The sequence below is a fragment of the Pygocentrus nattereri genome, chromosome 15 (genome assembly GCF_015220715.1).
Source record: "Pygocentrus nattereri isolate fPygNat1 chromosome 15, fPygNat1.pri, whole genome shotgun sequence".
Classification (NCBI taxonomy): domain Eukaryota; kingdom Metazoa; phylum Chordata; class Actinopteri; order Characiformes; family Serrasalmidae; genus Pygocentrus; species Pygocentrus nattereri.
This window is the reverse complement of record NC_051225.1, coordinates 33,904,753-33,927,303: the sequence shown is the minus strand read 5'-3', so window position 1 is coordinate 33,927,303 and position 22,551 is coordinate 33,904,753. Positions and strand designations below refer to the sequence as shown.

At 39.2% G+C, this 22,551-nt stretch overlaps 1 protein-coding gene across 9 annotated transcripts in view; it reads right to left on the bottom strand.

Annotated features, from left to right (window-relative positions):
- Positions 1-22,551, bottom strand: part of LOC108428485 (A-kinase anchor protein 13) — a 96,724-nt gene that overhangs the window by 41,273 nt on the left and 32,900 nt on the right. For all 9 annotated transcript variants that reach the window (XM_017699521.2, XM_037545169.1, XM_037545170.1 and 6 more), the window contains exons 8-10: positions 21,606-21,688; positions 9,632-9,725; positions 4,561-4,676 (exon numbers count right to left, since the gene is read on the bottom strand). In XM_017699521.2, the coding sequence (XP_017555010.1) occupies positions 4,561-4,676; positions 9,632-9,725; positions 21,606-21,688 (293 nt within the window). The remainder of the gene's footprint in view (positions 1-4,560; positions 4,677-9,631; positions 9,726-21,605; positions 21,689-22,551) is intronic.

Sequence of the window (22,551 nt, the reverse complement as noted above, 5' to 3'; positions counted from 1 at the left end):
CTAGACTGTGAAACTGAGATTCGGGACTTTTTCATAGATCACAAAATGTCAAAAGAAACTGCAAATCAATTACCATGTGAGTCCATCAAAAGTCATAAAGTGAGGCTTTTTTACGCCCACTGTAGGGCTTTATTTAGCAGTAACATCTGAAAGGTTGAGGCTCCTCTAGTTTCAACCACAAACTTTGGCTGGTTTTAAATGTATGTTATTTTATTTGCACACGCAACTTCTGAGACAGGATCTGTGATTGGCTGTACTCCAATATTCCAATACTTTTGGTAGTGGTGTTATCTTTCCTGGGCCTCTTTTTGCTATAATCAAATAAAATATCTTTGCCTGTAACTCAATCTGTAATCACATTAGCTAGGACACTGTTGGCTCTGTGTCTGATGTTATGACTGTGTTGAGCTGTTAGTGAGCAATGGGGAGGAATGAGAACCCTCTATTGTGAAAACAATTCACACCTCTCCACAAAGATGACAGCAGACAGATATCTTGATAAAAATCTTTTTTTCAGATGTTCATATTTTGATTTCTGTCAATGTAACTTCTTCTTTCGGTTGCTCCCTTTAGGGGTCGCCACAGCGGATCATCTGCCTCCATCTTGCCCTATCCACTGCCTCCTCTACTTTCACACCAACCATCTCCATGTCCACCTTCACTACATCCATAAACCTTCTCTGAGGTCTACCTCTTCTCCTTCTACCCGGCTCCATCTCCAACATTCTTTGCCCAATATATCCACTATTCCTCCTCAACACATGTCCAAACCATCTCAACCGGGCCTCTCTGGCTTTATCTCCAAAGTGCTCCACCTTCACTGTACCTTTGATCTGCTCATTTCTAATCTTGTCCAGCCTTGTCACTCCCAATGAAAATCTCAGCACCTTCATCTCCGCCACCTCCAGCTCAGCCTCCTGTCTTTTAGACAGAGCCACAGTCTCCAAACCGTACATCATAGCAGGACGCACTACTGTCTTGTAAACCTTCCCTTTCACTCTTGCTGCTATCCTTCTGTCACACATTAGCCCTGACACCTGTCTCCACCCACTCCATCCTGCCTGCACCCTCTTCCTCACCTCTTTTCTACACTGTCCATTGCTCTGGATATTTGAAGTCATCCACCTTTACGACCTCTACTCCTTGCATCTTCACCTTTCCACCTGCTTCCCTCTCAATAACACACATGTATTCCGTCTTGTCTCTACTGACCTTCATTCCTCTCCTCTCCAGTGACCTCCACCTCTCCAGATTCTCTTCCACCTGCTCTCTACTCTCACCACAGATTACAATGTCATCTGCAAACATCATGGTCCATGGAGCCTCCTGCCTGACCTCATCTGTCAACCTTTCCATCACCATTGCAAACAAGAAGGGGCTCAAAGCTGATCCCTGATGTAACCCTACCTTCACCTTGAAACCAATTGTCACTCCAACTGCACACCTCACCACTGTCTCACTATTCTCATACATGTCCTGCACCACCCTAACATACTTTTCAGCTACACCTGACTTCCTCATACAGTACCACAGTTCCTCTCTTGGCACTCTATCATATGCCTTCTCTAGATTTCTAGATTTCCGTCAATGTAACTGAAAAACAATAATACGTTGTTCATCTGCGAGACCACCAAAGTAAATGGAAAGTGTATTTTATAGCTACTGTAAAACAGGGATAATCTCTTAAACTGCAGTATGTAAATCATCAAAATCTCACCTTAAATCATCTCGAGTTGTTTTGTAATCTCAAACTGACTTGCATATGTGATTTCTGACACTGAATTTTTATTGAAATCTATGCCAATAGACAAAAGTATGCTGCACAGCTAAAAACAGTACTAGCAGCATCTTGAAGCCTGAATTTGTACCGTTTGTCCATGTTTAAGGATAAGGATATGTCATACAGTGTGAGAAACCACATAAGCAAGTCTGTTAGCCTCACAGTTCCAGTAGCAGCAGCAAAACTGTGTACATTTGTAAAATGTTCCCAAACTCTTGTTTCAAGATTTATTATCCAGGAAATCTGAATTATTCAGTAAGTTTTATGAAAGTAAGACGTAAATTATGCAATTAAGTAAGAAATGTGCAGACTCACACATAGTCCCTTAGAATGAAAGGCTTAATAAACTGAGGCCTTTTAGGCTCAGTAAAGTGATGAAAGGAAAGAAAGGAAAAACAGAAAGATTCTATGGGCATTTTCAGACATGGGCCATTTCAGCATCTGAAATTTTTCGCATGGTTTTCTGCGCATATGTGAACACGGCAAACAAACTCAGTCCCCTCTTATAAGTCTCAAAAACGAACAGAATGGAGACCACCTCTCGAGGTGAGAGATTTATCAGAGAACGTTGCCCACTTTGCAAGAACTGCTCACACAGTGAGTGGTGTGAAAGGAGTCTGAGTTCTAATGAGGTTGTGGTCTAAACAAGAAGTGAGATCTCAAAGGACAAGAAAGAATGAGAAAGAGTCCTCTTTATAGTTCTCATACACTATGAACACAAAACGAATTGAGGTCTTTGCAGTTGGTAAGTAACATGGCTGCTATAAAATGTGCATTCTGCAAAGGATGACTGGAAATTTCAGTTAATGTCACCAACAGAAATGGAGATACTAGATTTTAGTCTTTTTTGGGAAGTGTTTGTTTTGTTCTTGACTGTAATTTTCTTTCTGTCTAGCAACAAAATAAAAATAGTAGACAGCAGGAAAAGAACTCTAAATTTGAAGGCAGCCAGGTTACTTCCTTTTTTAAAATGAAATCGTTCTACAGTGCAGCATAAAGCATGTGGGTTTCATTAGTAATGAAGTGACTCTGTGAAAGTGAGGCTGTGAAACGAGAGTGCAAGGGGATTATGGGGCAAAGGTTTCTGACACTCACTAGTGACCTACTGTGTGAAGTCAGCAAACCCACACGCATACACACACACATAGAAACCTCACTCTCACCGTGCTTGTGCACCTGGACACATACATAGAGCATATTCACCCAGAGCTAGCACTCACACATATACATATACAGAAGGCTGAAATAATCCCAAGGTGTTGGGTGTGAGGCTTTGGCCAGGCCATTGTGCTGTGCAGAGGTAGCGTGAGAGAGGAGGCGGAGAAGGCTCTGTGCCTCTAATACACACATAGAGGGTTTTGTTGGGGCTCTGGGGGATGAAAGCTTTCCATTCATGTGCCCCAGAAATGACTTCCAGCAAATGTGTGTGCGAGGAAGCTGAGGAGAGGGGGCATGTACAAGCGAGTGGGCGGGCGAGGTGGGGGCTTAAAAGAGTACAGGGAAAATTATGAGCATTATGGTCACATGACCTTAATGGAGAAAAGCATTTCAGCTAAACTTCCTAGAAATTGATTTAGTTCATGTAGAGCTAAAATAAGAGGCTAGGCAGAACTAATTAAGCTTGAATAGACTATATGAATTGCACTTCCAGGGCAGCATTTGTAAGAAAACCTATATAAGCTTAATGACAACCGACAAAAATCTACATAAACACTAATAGGCTTATTATTGCAAGTGCCAATTATCATGCTTTTGTCAATTTTATGGGCTTGGACTAAGCCTTAATGTCTACATTGATATAATTCTACCAAATAAGTTACTGCACTCCCACAGTAATATTTTATTTTTTTAAAGACATTTTTGATTCAAAGTTAAAAGATCTAGATTTGTTACGAATTCTCAAAAAATGATCTCACATTTTGATGTCACAACTGAAACTTTTAGTCCATAATCAGAGCCTTATTTCAGCTACACCCTTGGATTTTAGAGCAGGAAGTGAGACTGTATCCCTATCCCTCATGGCCACATGGTAAGCAGTTAGTCACCATTGAAATAATAAAGTCAGTGGCAAAATTAAATGTTCAATCATTTGTTTTGATAAAACAAACATAATTAAGGTACAGGGTCACTGAAAGCAACAGGATTTTAATCTGAAGTCCAAAATGTGTTTTGAACTCTAACTTTGAACCAGTCGGACAGAACGTTTCATATAGGTTTATTTCAGTTGCTCTGAAAGACTTATATAGGTGTTGTGTAGCCTTTTCAGTTCAAAGAGCTAATGATTTGATAATGGCTTGAAGAAACTGAGCTTTTTTGTTTTTTATTAAACTGGTTCACAATATCCTCCCTTAAACTAGCTCATCCGCTAAGGTGTTTTTGTTGTTTGAAGTTTGTTCCTTTAGCACTGGAGCTAACAGGCAAATGTAGCAAACAAGGTGGCTTATAGTCACCAGTTTACCAAACTGTATGGCTAAATCATCACAGACTCACCTCAAACTGTGTCAAGTTGGTAAGTAATCTACATCAAACTGACTTATATAACACTACTTCATACTGTCCACACTTCTGTTCATAAAGTGTCAGAAACCACCTAAGCAAACATTTTTGAGCCTCAAAGCTCCCGTGCAAAACCAAAGAAGCAAACGTCAGGCACCAAACAATCTTGGCCAAATAACCACATTTGTGGCAAGGCAAAAACAGTGTGAAACACTATGAAAAGTTGTAGTTTTTTGGTTGAAATATCACTTTAATGGTGGCCTGTACTCTCTTTCTCTTCTCACCTTCCTGAAGACGTTGTCCTCTCCCGTGTCTGTGCTGATGAAGCCATCTGTATCACTGCCGGAGTCCCTCAGAGTGGTGCTGCCTGTGCTGTGCCGGGCCTGTGACCGCGGACTCTCTGCAACACATGCGTACATACACAGGCTCAGGCTACTTTCACTTCTCACTTCTCATGTTTTTTTTTCTCAGAGAAGAGTAAGAAAAAAATCTCCACACTTTCTCAGGGGTTGATATAAAAAGCCTGCCAAGACGTACTGATGCTGGTTTTAGCGCAAATTCGTGCAGCTGCTTCTGTGAAGAAAGCATCAAGAAACTTTCTAGTAAAACTTGATTACTTATTCTAGAGGTGTCCAGCTTCTTCTTGACCATAGCCTCTGCCTTTTGCCTATGGATTAGTTCCTCAAATGATGACATGTGTACCTCCAGTGTAATGTCAGAGTTAGACACACGCTACTTAGAAACTGGATGACGCATCAGGTAGTGACATGCGTGGGGGAGAAACCAAAGATACCTCAAATAAGTTCCATTATTTGCATACTGTAGTTTTCCCCAACTCCCCACATTGTTTCTACAGTTCAGCTTCTACTTAGCTCATCAGTTTCTTGTTGTTGGTCTTGTTATGCCATATTAAACCCCAGATTCTATGCCTTAGCTCAGATTTGTATCAGATTACTCTCTATGCAGAACGCTATACATATTATAAGAAATAACATTGTTTTAAGCCAGCCTGAAAGTGAGGTTAATTCAGTGGTCATCATAATAAACCAGTATCACAGCTCTAATAAAGCCAATATGAACGCCCACAGTTCAACTCTACATTTTAATATCTACATAACTTACTCATCCTTGCTGTTTTACTTATTTATTTACAGAAATTAGTACAATTTAATGATGAATACAAGAATAAAAATGGTCCACAATTAATTTTAAAAAATTGTGTTCCATTAACTTCCATTCGTTTTCCCATTTTGGAGGTACCAAGTGGTGCTATTAGTTTTAAAGCAGTTAGCTAAAATAAAAAATCTAAATAACGCATAAAAAACATTTTTTGATTTTGATAGATTTTTATGGGGATAACAGTTTAAAAGGTTTAAAAGGGCAGCTCTAGTGTTGATTCTGTTGTGCAAGCACAGGGGCATCTGCCAGCATAGTGTGAGCTTTGTCAGCTGTCATACACACCACAGGTGCCATGACGGCTTGAGAATAGGGTGGGACAACGCTGAGTCCACTACAGTTGTCCTTTGTCCACATGTGCCTTCCGGTGAGAAACCGTGATTTGGCTTTTCTACACTCTTCTGAGGTTTTTGGTCGAAGCCTGAATCAGGGATTGCTGAAACAGCTCCACAGCAGAATTAGCTCTGAGTTTACTGAGTGCTCAGTAAATAAACAAATAATGCACTGAATTTACTTGATAAAATTGACTCAAACCTGAATAAAGATACACCACATCAACACAGTTACAGACAGAAGTAAATAAACTGAAGCTGTGTTGATGTAATATAGGTTTTTCATGTGAAAATTTACGTAGTCAATACATCACTTTTGTACTGTGATATTATATAATTATAGAGATGGAAGATAAGAACAGGACTATAAAATATAAAAACATATAAAAACTACCAAGTACAAAAAAAATCAGTACCTTAGATGTATAAGTAGTCTTATCAGCATTCGTGAGCCAATAAGCATGCTTGTTCCAAAACCTAAACTGCTGATTGGCAGATCTAAATTACATCCTGTAACCATGTTATTCACATCAAGGCTTCTTAATTACTCTCAAGTTTGTAATAGTCAGTAAACACACCCACTTTCAGCACCTCACTGTCTGGTTTTTAAGTCACACTCACTTTTAGGACAGATATAACTATCACATAGCAGATAAAATCAGCTATAGCACTGAAGCATCTCAAAAATCTTCAATAAACAAGAAGCTCAAGCTCATTTTATACTCTACTCGTACAGATTTGTTGAAATAAAACTTGCATCATTTAATGAGGTCATCTAGTTTGCTTTTAGCTAACTAACTTCACAATCTAGCTGTTTTCAAGCTGAAGTGAACTGCTATGCAGGTAGGCTAGTAGCATTAGCTGAGGTGAAGATACGCGATTAACATTTGTCCGTTGATCTCAAAGATTGAGACTTTAGACATCTCTCTTGTTGCGAATTTCAAACCTGGTCACATGCAATGGATGCTGAGTGGTGTTACGGCCTCTGGTGGTGTCTGCCTGATATGACCTTAAGAGTCCTGTGGTTATGATAATTATTATTTAGTTTTTTTTATCCCTTATAAATTTGAAAATCAGATTAGACTGAAATCCCTAATCAGGATAATTTCTAGCTTTCAGACTACAACAATATTATATCATGTTGTAGTAAAATTTATTCAAATTTAATATAATAGTATATTGCTCCAGTTCACATTTATACAGCTCTGAAATTGTTTTGCATTCTGCGCAATACCCAAAAAAGAAACCCCAGGCCTAGGCTGTTTTTCTATATGGACAAAATTAATTGCATTTTAAAAAAATGATACTGTGTCTCTTCTCTGATCCTCTGAATTAGGTCAGCAAGCAGTCAAATTACAAAACCAGCTTAGACATGCAACTACAAAATGATGCATACCTTTATTTGTATTTGGAGGTGGGCTCTTTATGGTATAGGGCTTAAGGGAGTATACAGGGACAACGTTTTAATCCCAGTATACCTGCCATCCTTTAAAGTCTTTACTGTTGCAGTACAACAAGGCTGAATGCTAGTTTTCTGTGCTACTGTTAACTCTACTTATCCTCATCTGAGGGTTTATATCATTAAGACAAGGCCTTTGAAGGAGACACCACTATAAACACACATCTTCTCTGATCCATCATGGACCTTAACCATCAAAGTGACCAAGCACATAAGTCGTTCTGAACATTCTTGAACATGCATGCAAGTAAAATCCGATTGGGATAACAGGATTTTAAATGGATCAGGGATGAAAAGATCCTTACGACTTCACAAGTGTCTCTTTAAAGAGCCACGAGGCAACAACTTGCTGCCAAACTTAAAATTACATAAAAACAATCTGAAACCTTCTTTATCACCAATGCAACTTCACCTAATGCTGAGTAGTTATCTATAGCACATCCTGCCGTGCATCCTGCCATGTTGACCTCAAAACATCAAAGCTGAAGCCAGGCCTGCACAGAGGCTTCAGAACACTCACACACAATGACATCATTCTCCTCTATAGCAGACCTTGGCTGAAGAAGCATGCCTCGCCATTCAGCCACCTCTGATCTCATTCACCCTCAATTCTTTCTTCTGACTTCATGACTTCTTATTGACTTGGTAATAACCATGGCCTCCATTTCAGTTACACCACAATACACTGACCTTTTCACTGTTAATAACAATGTGGCATGGCATTTCCTTTAGAAACGGGCCTTTTCATTTAATTTACTTTAAAAATACGCCAATTTACGTGTATAATACAGCTGACACACAAAAAGTCACTCACATAATTGTCACGTAATTATGGTACAGAAGCAGAATTGCTGTTTTGCACTTCAAGGCACATCATTCAACCATTCTTTAAGATTTAACAGGATTGATGGATTTATTCCTTCTGTAACTGTATTGACGTGGAGTAATACAGGTAATTCTGTTCAAAACTAGCTGATTCTATTCCATTTTAGCATTTTACGCTAAGCCTATAACATATAAATGAATGACAAGAGAAAATTATTTTTCAGGCTTGACTTTTGAAATTGTATTTGGTTAAAAAACAATGTATATACTACTTGGCTGCATCTGTATAGAACACTTTCTTAGCTTGCAGTACTGTGCAAAAGACAGACACTGCTCTTCTTTTATTTAATATTCCAGTCAAAACAGCCAATAAGTACAAGTTATCCATTTTTCAGCATCAGTAAAAAAGGATAAAACACATATAACAGAATTTTCCACAGAAGCCTCAATACCTAAATACATTATTTGACATTTCAGTGTTTACTGTGTCTATCATTTGTCTTTATTACAGCTTCCATTCTTTTTTGGAAGCTCAGTCTTAGAAGTTGGTTGCATTTTCACAAGCCAAGTAATTCCAAACAAGTTCAGTGATGTTCATGTATGGACTCTGGGGTGGTCAGTCCCATTGTTATGACAACACCACCACCTTCTTGGACTGACTTTGAAATGTTCTTCTTTGTCTATTTCCATTTCTAAGTAAAGTCTTCCTGACAGCTACACATTCTTTCTGACCCATAGCACCGAGTTGTCTTCTCACAGTTGAAGGATGGACAGAAACCCCTGTGGATGTTGTCAGATCTGAAACAGCTTGATTTTCTCCTCTCTCTAAAAGATGAAAGCTTTAAGTTCTGTTTATCTGATGGGTGCAGTTTTGGTGGTCTATCAGGCTTTGCACAGCTGTTGGAAGTTCCATTTTCAATGTATCTTTTAATGAACTCCACTTTTGGAGACTATTTTCACTTATTTTTGTTTGACTTCCACTTCTTCAAATTACTCTGAAATATCTTCTGAAAAATGATTAATTTGTAGTCAACGGCTGTTTTCCCTGGAATAAAATATGTATCTGACTTTTGTATCTGCACTGTATATAAAGGTATCACAGTTTGAGATGCTATTTAAGTTAATCTTAATAAAGTTAATGAAACTGTGCTTCCTGAAAAATGAGGAACTTACAGGAAGAATATTTCATTAACTTCATTAATTGTTAATGCTAACTTAAATACAGGGACAACTGTATTTAAGTTAACATCGTATTTAAGTATTCAAGTTTATAAGAATGTCTCGCAAACCTGACATAGCTTGTGCTTATATATTTTATTATGTTGTCTTTTTTTGAGACACAATCTCATATCCTTATCTGTGTACACCAAAAGGAACATAGCACAATATTGTAAACACAAACCAGATACAAACCACAAACCACTTAGCAACAGGGACAGTCTTATTTTGTGGGCATCATAATCAGTATCACTGAAGTATCATTAAAACTGAAAAAAATATTAAGGCGAGTCCCAATATATCAGCCAGCTCTAGCAGGCAGTGCACAAAAGCATGTGGCCTTACCTGTGGACTCTGAGCTGTGTCGTTTTTCTAAAGCTCTGCTGTGTGTTGAGGCTTGGGAGCTGTCAAGACAGAAAGAGTCCCTCTCTCTGTGAATCTGGAAACAGAAACAGGAAGACACGGTGTCACGGTCAAGCATGTGACTGTCTGACTGGAAATTGTGGGCTGACTAGAACATATGCTAATGACACATCATACTGTAACACCACAGAGCCCTACAGAACAAGGCAGTGCCATAAATCTTCATAAAGCAATATACGTCTCTAATTGCTGAGAATTTCCTTCTCATTCTGTCACTGAATCAATGGGTTTGGCTTTGAAATGAACTGAGTGCAAAGCTGGTTCCATTTAGAACACAGCTTGGGGAAGCAATGAGGTAGAAACACAAATCATAAACACGGTCAGGCATCGTCAAACTATGCTGAATAAAAGGAATGCACTGAATTTACCTGATTTGAATGAGTACATCATTTCCATATGAGTAAATATACTACATCAAAAGCATTACTGCCGAAAGTAAGCATGCTGAAATTCTGAATACAGTATTGCACTTTTTTTTATTTATTTAATTTTCAGTCAAAATAGCCATTAAGCATGTTATTCATTGTTCAGTGCCAGGAAAAGTAAGAAAACATATATTTAACAGAAAATTACACAGAACATACAGATTTTGCTGCATTTAGTGTGTTCACTCTTTGCCTTTATCACAGCTTCCATTCTTATCAGGAGACTGACTTTCAGCAGGGATGTTTTTTTCCACCTTCAAAGTTCAGTCTTAGAAGTTGAGGGTATTTTCTGCTTCTCATGATCAGTAAGTAATCCCAAACACATTCATAGATTTTGAGGTTCTGAGCTCTGGGGTGGTCAGTCCATTGCTTTAACAACAGCAGCAGCTTCTTTGCAAAGATTTTCGTTTATTTTCTTTTCAGCTACGCATCCTTTCAGACCCATAGTGCTGCGTTGTCTTCTCACAGTTGAAGGATGGACAGACACCTGTGGATGTGTTTCAAATCCGAAGTAAGTGTGATGCTTGATTTTCTCCTCTTTCTCAAAGATGAAAGTTTTAAGTGCTGTTTATGTGATGGGGACAGTTTTGTTGGTCTACCAGGCCTTGAACAGTTGTTGGGGTCCCATTTCTTGTACATCTTTTAACTCCAGTTTTAGAAACTATACTTTCACTTATTTTCCTTTGACTTTCCCCTTCTGTTTGCAAGTAAACTATCTCCTCAGAACTATCACCTAAAATGAATAGCTTTTACTCAAGGATTGCTTTGACTGAAAGTCAAATAAATGAAAAGAGACCTCTACAGCTTCAATGACACCCATCGTCAAAACCTGTAGACAACACGAGGTTGCATTCAGATTGTGGTTTCATTGGACCATATACTCCAGACCTCAGCTAAACAGCTGTGTGTTTAACTTCCACAGACCACACACACTACCTCACACCAGCTCCGAGAGAAAAAACACCAACTTCAGCAATCTGGGCCAAAGCGGCCCCCTAAAACAGGGTGTCCAAACAAACAAATGCGCCTTGATTTGGATGAACATGTGCTTGTGGCTTCTATTTACTTGAAGACAGGGGCTCACTGAGGTCCGTCAAATTTTGCAAAAAGAAAAAAAACATCAAAAGCTTCATGTTGAAAAACATTTGTCAATTTGTCCTGATAGAGACAGCGAGCATTGAAAGTATTTTTATATATATTTTAAGACAAGATTCACAAATCTTGTTCCAAAAAAATGTTATGTGTGACTAATAAAGTGTTCTTAGATTGAAGATGACATGAACAGGAACTCAACAAATTTCATAACACCCTACCAGGAAGTGTCTCTGAGCCAACTGAGCTTTTTCTCTTAATGGTAGATGGTGATGCGATGGGAGGCGGAAATGAAACATGATATCATTTTTCACTGCATTCTGGTGCAAAATTAACAAGCTACCAAGCAGGGACAACTCAACACGCTTGGAGTGTGAATTCCACCGTGTTAACGTCTGTTAATTTGTTAGACCTCTCAGAGACAATTAGGCTCTCTCAGACTCCCAGTCACGGATGTTGCGATCTCCCGGTGAAATGGCAAATATTCAGATATTTGCGCTACTCTGGAGCCCCAAAGGTCAATGCATTTTGATGGATGATTACAGGAAAACAAGGTTGCCATTTAAATTATATTTTCAGACGAATCGTGCAGAATATGACCTGGGGATCTAAGAAGGTCAGGTTTGATGTCAGGATGACTTTAAACCAGTTTTATAGACAAATGAAGACAGCCTTTGGTCTCTATGATGAAAGAATGAATACATGTACTCCACTAGCAATGTTTACACACCTCTCATATTACATACCCTTCTGAAAGCAGAAAAACCACAGAGGACAAAGCTCCCCCACCAGTAAGTGGGCATAAAAGCAAGCTGCATGTTCACCTGGTTTGAGAGCAGACTGGAAGAGCCCCTCTGCTTTGTTATGACCAAACAGCATTATAATAAGAACCGATAACAGGTTTTTCGAGAGCAACGACAGCAGAAAGTGTCCAATGTGTAGTTATGAGGAATACAGCAACTTTTTCAAAAAGTGTTCACTATGTGAAAAGTACGTACTTTCAGTGTTTACACTTAAGTACATAGTTTTAAGGTTTTGATTTTTTTTATGTTTACACTTAACATATACACCAATCAGGCAAAACATTATGACCACCTCCTTGTTTCTATGCTCACTGTCCATTTTCTCAGCTCCACTTATTATATAGGTGCACTTTATAGATCTACAAATACACTGTTCTACAGCCCTGCTGGAGTTTTTTAAATACCTCAGTGTTACTGCTGGACTGAGAATAGCCCACCAACAAAAAATATCCAGCCAACAGCGTCCTGTGACCACTGATGAAGGATGACCAGCACAAACTGTGCACCAGCAGATGGGATATCGTCTCTGACTTTACATTTACAAGGTGGACTGACAAGGTAGGAGTGTCTAATAGAGTGGACAGTGAGTGGACAAAAAGGGTGTTTAAAAACTCCAGCAGCACTGCTGTGTCTGATCCACTCAGACCAGTGCAACACACCACTACCACATCAGTGTTACTGCAGTGCTGAGAATGATCCACCACTCAAATAGTATCTTCTCTGTTCAACTGTCCACTGAAGAACAGGGTAAAAGGGGGCTAACAAAGTATCAGAGAAACAAATGGACTACAGTCTGTAACTGTAGAACTACTGATAAAATGGACAATCAATGTAGAAACAAGGAGGTGGTCATAATGTTATGCCTAATCTGTGCACTTTCATACATACTAAATGTATTATTTCAGAGGAACTTATACAAAGTGCTTTTAAACTGTAATTAAGCTATGGATAAATATATATTAAATGCATTTAGTTTTACTAGCTTTTGAGTGGTTTTTAAGTTGCATGTATGGTGGCAACATTACTCCAGCGCTTGTAGCAGCCAACTACTCATCAGAGGAATGAAAACAAATATACAAAGCAATTATTTCATAATTCAAGAAAATAAAAAATGCAGACTTCACTTTTTTTATATTCTCAATTTTTACACATGAACCGGACTTGAAAAAGTAGTGTACAGTCATTGACTGCACATTTCAACAAATTGTAATTATTACCACTACTCATGACAGAAAAAGGGCTCTGTCCATTTGAACAGATGGGACAGTGTGAAAAAAACTTCCTTGCGATTGTGTGAACACTGCTGGAGAGAAGTGCATTAGTCAGCCTACATTTGCGGTTTTCTTGTCTGTCACAGTGCTCTAAAAAGGTGTTGCTTATAAAGCCTTTGATGAAAGGAGACAAATGTATTTGATAGGGGAGTAATGCACTGTAACTCTAGCAGTGAAGAAGTTAAACCAAACAGGAGTTTAAATTCAAGAGTTAGTAGCCAAACTGAGGACATCACACACACGGGATGGAGCGCTATCAGAGCAATCCTGGAGCCAGAGAGAACCCCAGCGCTTCCTTGCACAACGTGAGAGCTTGAGAAAAGATCCAAAACTGTGAGAGTTGGCAACTCTATATGTTGATGTCATAGAAAGCTGCAATATGCAAATGAGCCCTCTAACTAATGACAGTGTTTTTACTGTGTGCAGTGAGGATCCTGACAGCTCCAGATTCAGATTCTCTGTGGTGATGAATTAAGGTATTAATGTAATCAAACAAAAGGAAAATTATTTTGCAGACCAATATTTAAGCCTACATGTTGCATTATTGTTCTTACCAATGTTTTGTAATCACAATATAAGTAATATAAGTATACTGTCTATACTGCACAGTCTTACCCTTTTCCTACACTTCTGTGTTGTGAGGCATGTGAGGGTCGAGTGGCGGTCGAGTTTCCCCCTCTGACAGACGCTTGATTATGTTTACACCACTAAAACTTGTAAAAAAAAAAGTGGCCCTGCACAGTTTTAAAGCAATTAACAATACACAACGCCCTATTGATGGACCCTTCCCTGCTGTGGCACTGAGTAGCCACTGTGCGTCTTTGAGAAGCCAGCTGAAAGAGAGACAGAACACAGCCCTCTGTTGTCCCACACACAGCCTCAGGAACTGTCTCCAGAGAGGCTAGATAGAGCTCAAACACATACACGGATATACATTCACATACTCTCTCGGCGGTTCCCACCACAGTCTGCAGTAATAGCATACAGTGCCCTCCAGAGCTGCATGATGTGGACAAAATACAATATTGCAGTTCTACTAGTTATTGTCACTCATTTTTGTTGTTTTTCAGTTACTTGCATGATTTTAAAACTCCAGTTACCCTTAACATTTTGTTGAAACGACGAACGGACCAATAGAAATGGTCCAAATTACCTGAAAATAAATCTGGCTATTTTTACTTCCAATACTTCCAATATATGGTGCAGATCTACTGGCCACTGGGAAAACTCTCAATAAAAATCAATACTAATATTTTAGTGATAAAAATGATTAGCAAACATGGAGACTTGGGTGGGAGATGGCAATTCTATCCCTGGTAACGCCACAACCATCCGCTGTCGGAAGTCCAAGACAGCTTAACTGGCCTTGCACTCTCGGGGTGGGCAGAATGACCCTCCCTCACTTACTTGTCTACAAATGATAAGAATTATAAAAAGACTACATAGAAAGTGAGAGGCAACTGGCTGTTTAGCACAAACAGTCATGCACAAGTTATGCTACAACATGTTTGTTTTGGTGTAGCAGCAGCATTCAAGTGCACTCCCTGCCTCAGCACAGACTGGCCAAAATAAATCTAACAAAATCTAACAAATTAGACAACTGTCCGATGTCTGCAAATTCTGATCATGCATCCCTAATTAAGTCAGTGCATTCATTGCTTCTAAACTCATTAAGTCAGGCTCTGGCATTGTATATGACCAAAATAACTCATAATGCATGATTTGCCTTGATAACTTAATAGCATTTTATGAGCAGGAAATTCACTACAATTCTTATTTATGGCACAAAACATGTATGCATGAATGCATGTAGGTCAAACAGCACTAATGTTCAATTATGATATGACATGGTATGATATCTAAATACAGCTCAGATTCACACAGAGCCAAATTAAAATGAAACTTGTTTCAAATATGGGGTTGTATGCATGTTTTCTTTAATGTATCAGTAAAGCTTCAAATATGCATCCTCTAAAACTGGCTCAGTAAGATCATCTGATTGCATGCACAATGATGAGTCATCTGCACATTGAGTAGATACTTAAGAATTAGCAAAAGATCTTCCAACGTCTGCGACTTTTTCTTAAACTCTAAAATTGCATTCTACTCAGTTCCAGACTGCTCAGTTTAGCACTGGCCCAAGCACACAGTACATGCCTCTGCTTCCCTGCGTGTTGCCAGATATGGCCTGAGGTCCCTCACCAGAATCTGGCACCACTGCTGTTCTCACTGCATATTTGCAGGACCAAGGAAAGGAGTGTGAAAGGCGCTGTCAGCATGGCTCAGTCAGAAGCAGAATGTTCAAAAATGAGCCCTATAAAAGCACATATGGTTTAAAAATAAGCGGACCGAGAACCAGTCCTTGATGCACGCCTCATTCAAAAGGTTGGGATCAAAAAGCTTAGAATTACAAACCCCGGCCACCCAAAAAAACAGAGGTCTAGGTAAATGTTTTGATCAATTAACAGGACAATTTGGGCACATTCTGTTGCTTCCAGTAACTACACGGTTGCTATGTTCTTAGAGAAGAATTCTTGAAATGTTCTTGTGTTTGGTCTTAAAAGTGCACAGGGCTAAAAATGCTGCAGAGCGCGAGGACGACGATTTCAGTCGAAGTGCAGTGGTATGAAGTCACTTGGCTAAGTGCCCCGTTTCCATCAGTCTCTCCAGGCTGCGGGCCAAAGGAAACCGTTAGGATCTAAACACAGGCTCCCAGACTGCCACCAAATTCAGGCTCCCCTCACCCCTTCAGCCCTTGCAGTCTCCCACACACACACATACACAAAACTACCACCACAGTGCTGTGCTTGAGCCATCAGAAAGCCTTTGGCTCAGCCAAAGTGAGAAAGGTATCCGGCCTTAAGGAGTCATTAAGTGCTGCGGGCTTTCAAAACCATATAGAGGAATGCCTACTGACTGACCGATTCATTATAGCTTTCTCTCTCAGCCACAGGCATTTGAGATGGAAGACAAGCAGAGATGACACACCTAACCTGAAAGAACCACAAAAAACTTTTACATTGTATTTGTGTAATTTATACAAATAAATTATTTCAAAAAGTAACAGCTTATGTGTGAGGAACAAGACCATTACAGAACATTTGAAACATCTAGGCCTAATATTTCTTTCAGGATTCAGAGCTGTATGAGGCAAAATGAGCATTCTGACTCGGAAAATGCAACCAACTCCAAAGACTGAACTTTGGAGCTGCTGAAAAATATTATCTGGAAAAAAAAGCAAGTCTACCTTAAAGAAAAGAATAGAAGCTGTAGTAAAAGCATGGGGTGAACACTAAATACTGAAAAGAGCCATGTGAATAGGCCTAATATTTCCATAAGAATACAAGCCATGGGGCAAAATCCAACCAACTTCTGAGACTGAACTTTGAAGTTGTGCAAAAATATCTTTTAAAAAACTGAAAGTGAGTCTAGCAAAAAGACTTAGCTAGAATTAAAGCTTGTAAAGAAGGCAAAGGGTGGGCACTAAATACTGAAAAAGAGTGATATAAATAGACCTAACAATTCCTTTAGGATATAAACCAGGCTGTATAAGAGCTCAGTCTCTGAGAAAATAAAACAGTTGTGTTGTTGCAAGTGGATGAATTAACAACAGTGACTCAAATCTTGCATCATATCAATGGTAACTCTCAGGCTCAACATTCTCAGAGACTCAGGCTCGACAGTGGCTGGTTCCCAAGCTTGAGTCTGGAGGATCACATCCAAAAGCAAACCCCACCCTGCACACACACACACACACACACACACACACACACACACACACACGGACACGGACTCCCTCAGACAGTATGACCATATGATTCTGCTGGACACTCCATCACATCATGACACATACTTGTCTTTAAAGACAAAATCAACAATAGCAATGCAACACCATCATGTAAAGACTAAAATGAGAAAACCTGACCAACACGTGGCATTGACAACTATTTAGTCTGCTTTCACATGGATATTTTGTCTGTAGGACACTTCACAAGAATCGATATTTTTAAAGCAAGACAAATACGTTCCATTTGTAGTGAATGCTATATTAGTTTCCCTCTTAAACTTCTTAAACTGGGAGTTTTATTACATTATCATTAACTGATTACATGGAAAACAATGCAAAGTGGCTGTGTTATACTTAAATTGCAGGAATGAGAAAGTCTGGAACTGTGTAGAGTTCAAAAGGAATGTAAGAAAAGAAGAAACACTACAGCAACATTTGAGGGTACAGTTACTGTTAAAATACAACCCACAGGCCTTAATAAAAAACGCTTTACCTTTATTAAAACGACATCCACATCTTGTCCTCCTTTGGCACACAAACTGTACCTCCGCTTGTGTCGCTCATACATCTTCCCCGAAAATGTAAGGAATAGTTGTTGAACAGATTGGAGCTTATTTCCAACATGAGGTCCTTACGAGCAAAGTCTCTGCTGCTAAAGCTTTTGGAAAAATGAGAAGCTCCTAATCTTTCACATCTGTGTGAAGAGCCGGCCCCTTTCACTCGCTCTGCCTCCCGCCCCCCACTCTCTCTCTTTCTCTCTCTCTCTCTCTCTCTCTCTCTCTCTCTCTCTCTCTCTCCTTTCTCTCTCTCTCTCTTTTCCTCTCCCTGTCACACGCTCATGCAGTTGCGTTTCCTTTGCTAATGCTTATTCACTCATGCACCCCTCTCCCACCCTCTTCATGTCTGTCTCTATAGCAGCCATATTCACAGTCTCTCTCTCTGAATCACACCTATGAGCTCAGTTCCTGAGCCTCGAGGAAGTCTGTCCTGTGCTGCTGATTGATAACACAACCCTAGCTTGACCCCAATGCTTTCAAATGTCCATTTTGTGACACTCCTGGCAACAAGACTTCAGTGATCAGCTTGCCATGTGTACATCCACAACAAGACACGCCTTTTTTTTAAGCAAAAGTAGAAAAGGAAGCAGCCGCTTGAATAAAACAAGGCAACACCTCATAGCCACTTTTCCCATCTGCTTATAATCCCCAAAGCTGAGATAAGCAGAAATCGCAGCTTCGGCTCGGCTGGATGAATCTGCAAGCAATTTAGTAGAGATTTTCGGCACTAAGGGGCCAAAAAGACTTGCAAAAGAGCCAGCGGATGAACAGACACCCCTGAGGTCACATTAACCTGACAAAACAAGGCAGCAGTAGAATTAAAGACTTTTTCATTTGAATGAAGCAGAAGCTATGTGCATTTATAACTGCACATATTTTGAAGTTGTACAACACAAATTATTTATGTGAAGCTCAAAATTCCCAAAACTAAATTCTAAGTAGACAACTTAATACTTTTAAAAGCACACAAAACCTTGTGAACACTGCGTGAGCAGTGTGAGCATTTCATGACAAATAGAAATACAAATGCAAAATTAATTGGAATAAAATGCCATTAAAGGGAAGTATTTCATATTATTTTTTTATCTGAATCATTCAGAAGTCCTCAATCATTCAGCGTGGTTTGACGTGAAATGGTCCACTGCTGAAAATTGATGCAACTTGGATTTGTGTGCAATCGTAGTGACAGAAACCAGTGGTTGTGATGCACATTTAGCAACTCTAAATTTAAAAAAAAGTTGTTTGGGGTACTATTTTGCCTCATAACACCCTGCACGTATATCTCCACCATAAAAAGATTTAATATGTTTTAGACCGAATGCCTCAATCAGTTATTACAGTTATTCTGAAAAATATGTAAACGTAATTAACCTGCATTAAAGTGTTAAAGTTTTTTCCTACTATTACAAAGTCATCATTTCAGACATGTAAGATCGCAACAATATACACACGCAAAAAACAAAAGTAGGCCTCTAAAATGAGGATTACCTGTTTTGGGGAATTCTTTTAGGCAATGTTCACATAACTGTGGAGTGAATGGTGAGAGAGTTTTATCTGAAGGTTAATGATCCGGTCCACACTTTCATAGGCAAGCTTATTAACCTTGTACTCCTTCCAGGCAGCTTTACTGGTTCTTTCCACATAATAATATCCTTCGAAGCTGCAAAACACGACCCGTCGTCAGCTCTGGCATTCTGACACACTGACAAACCACACTGCTTCAGTGTTCTCCTCCCAAGCCCTCGCTAAAGCACATGCAGCGTGCACATGGAACACAGAAACACCACACACACTCACTCATGCTGCCACATGGTTTCCTGTTATCTGCCTTCCCTCTCCCACCCCCTCCAATTTGACCTCTCCCAAAAGTAAACACTTCCATATTGCTCCCTGACTTCACACACTAGCTCTAACCCAGCTCTGTTTCTTTGACTAGGTGCACACAATAGAAGCTGTTTTGCTCTCTAACACCGGCCCACTCTTCTGCACGCTTGCGAAGCACTAAGGAACGCATTAGTTAAACAGAACAGAAGTGGGAAATGTTGTCATGGAGAGCACCAATGTGTACATTTCATTTCAAGTCCCCTGACTGAGAACACATGGGTGGATTGTGACACTCTTTAATGAGTGGCCAAAAACGTATCATCTGCCACAGGACTCACATGCAATATGAAAATCATTTATTGATTTTCAAGTTCAAATGGTCAATAAGTTATTCATTTTCAGGCGATACTTCTGAAAAGATACAAAATAATCCACTTCCACACACAAAAAGAGAGTCAAAGGGAAAAATCACAAGTCTTCAAAACTCGAGCTCAAGAAATGATTAAAAGACACAGAGAAAATGAGACTCCTAGCAACCCTGCAAGAGCTGGTAGGCCACCAAAACTGTCCCCATCAGAAACAAAGCAGAAAGGACAAAAAAAGGCTCCACTCTTGCGTCAGAACTGACAAAATCCAAAGGTGTTTCTGTCAATCCTTCTACTGTCAGAAGACAGCTCAAGGCTACAGGTCTGAAAAGATGAGCAGCTGTCAAAAGAAGCTGCTTGAGTTCTTAGAACAACGGACTGACCGTCCCAGAGTCCAGACTAGGATTACTTGGACTGTGAGATACAGAAAGTGCAACCAACTTCTAACATCAATCTTTGCAGATGTGGAAAAATATCCTTGTAGATTTCTTTGAAAAACTGAAAGCAGGTTTCCTAAAAAGAAACTGTTACAAACATTAGTTATGAGTAATTTTCTGATACGCTTTCTGCTTTTTATAAGGCTTAAAAATGAACACCTACTTAAGTTAAAGAAGGGTGGTCCCTGACTTTTGCACAGTACTGTTGTTCATGCATATGGTCCATTCTGAATCGAATCTAAAACTATTATCTACAATGCAGAACCACTTTCATGACACGTTCTTATCTATATCAGCTTAGGACAATCAGTAAAACAAATGAAGAAACTGCAGCTGGTCTATGTTATGATAGAGAATGGCACTAGGGGGAGCCAAAAAAAAACTGCAACAGTGGGAAAATAACTGGATGTGTTTTAAAAGGGCAAACACTGCCCCCACCTGGACAACTGTCAAAATACATAGCCTTTCAGTGACAAGTCGTCTTAGAGGCACTGTGATAAAGAAAAAAAAACACTGTTCAAACGAAAAAGTTCTCAGGGTGAGAACCATAACTCAAAATTCTCAAGCATACCTTACAATTTTCTGCAATCATAAGGCCACATAAATGGACTATAAACATCAGCTCTTTTAGATAAGAATATTTATTTTTTGATGACCCAGAAATAACCATCAAAAACTAAACTAAAATATGGTGCATCAGAATACATGTAAATGCCAAAACTTTAACATACCCTGGTTTTAAAATGTGCATCTATTACTATTGTGGGCAGCTATTCAATATTCAAAAATAGTGGGGAAAGCATCTAGAATAAATTACGTTTAAAGGGGCTCTATGGCCAAAAAGAAACTTTAATTATCTATCACAACATCTGTTGTAAGCATGCCTTCTCACATTCTTTAGCAATGCTGCAGTACAGATTTCTTGATTTGAAGACTAGGAAGCCCATTACGATATATCTTGAAGCTGGAAAGAAATTTTCACCAGCTGTTTGAAATGGTTTTACTTTAGAATTGTTGGCTGGTGAATGCAATAGAAATCATGAGAGCTAATGTTACTGCTAAAAATGTCTTACAGCAGCCATATAATTGTCTTCAAAACATCAAGTGAACAATGCACAATGGAGAGAATGAGTGATTTTCTTGTGTAATGCATGCTGGGTATTGTAGTGCAAGAATATTAAAGAACAAAAACATGGCAATTATATAAAATCGTGAATTCTGTCAAAAAGATGAGGCTGTGCTACAGAAAGCTGCATAACATGCTAAATAACATATTAAACTCTAGGTTTGTACCAGGGTGCCCCTTTAAGATGTATAAAGAAAACATATACTCACCACAGAAACTGCATTATCTTTGTTTACATAACGGCAAGTGAGGGTTTGACAGTCCACCTGATCTTCCAACGGGACATCTTTTTCTGTGAGTGGACATTTGAAAATGGACAAGTGCATCACATAACTAATGTCAGCTGAGATCGATGCCAGGATACAACGTTTAATGAACAAGCTTGACAAGTCATGGCAAATGTTAGAACACTGGGCCAGAGCCCGTCTTTAGCTTCCTGACCAAGAACGGAAAATAGTGGTCATTTTTAGTGAGTGATTAATGAATTGAAAACATTCCCTGCTGTGCCACTCTTTCAACAAAACAGACACGCTTTCTGAAAATAGCCAGTCCGGCTATTTGCGTTCTATTATGTAATTCTGCAGAGATAACAATAACCATTAAAATATGGGTGTAGCCATGTACTTTTGGCTTTGACAACGAACAACAAAAGGGTTGAATGGAGGACAAACTCTTCTTTGCTTTTCCTGGTTTATCTTGATGACATCACCCGTTGCTAAGCTACGTTCTGTTGTGAATATATCTTGGGATACATGAGAACGCCCCACTTCCTTCTGGCATGGATATGATGGAGGTACACGTGTTGCTTTTAATGATTCCTTTGGGCATGGAAAGAAATAATTACTGTGTTTTGGTTAATAATAGGTGGAGTCCTTCATAGGACGACTCACACTCTTCCTGCCAGTGGAGAGTCAGAGATGATCTAAGAGTATGTTTAATACATGTTGCACTTCAGCGTCTTTCTAAAAGTACAGCATTTCTTTTTTATGATTTTATTGCCATTATAACACCCATATTATGCAGAAATTTATGATCAGCACTTTTGAAGTTAGACAAAGGAATTAGTGCATGCATATATAATTAATTTTGTACACAGCAGTGTAGCATTTTAACTGCTCTGCACGTAATTAGAAAGCAAACACTACAATCTGTAAC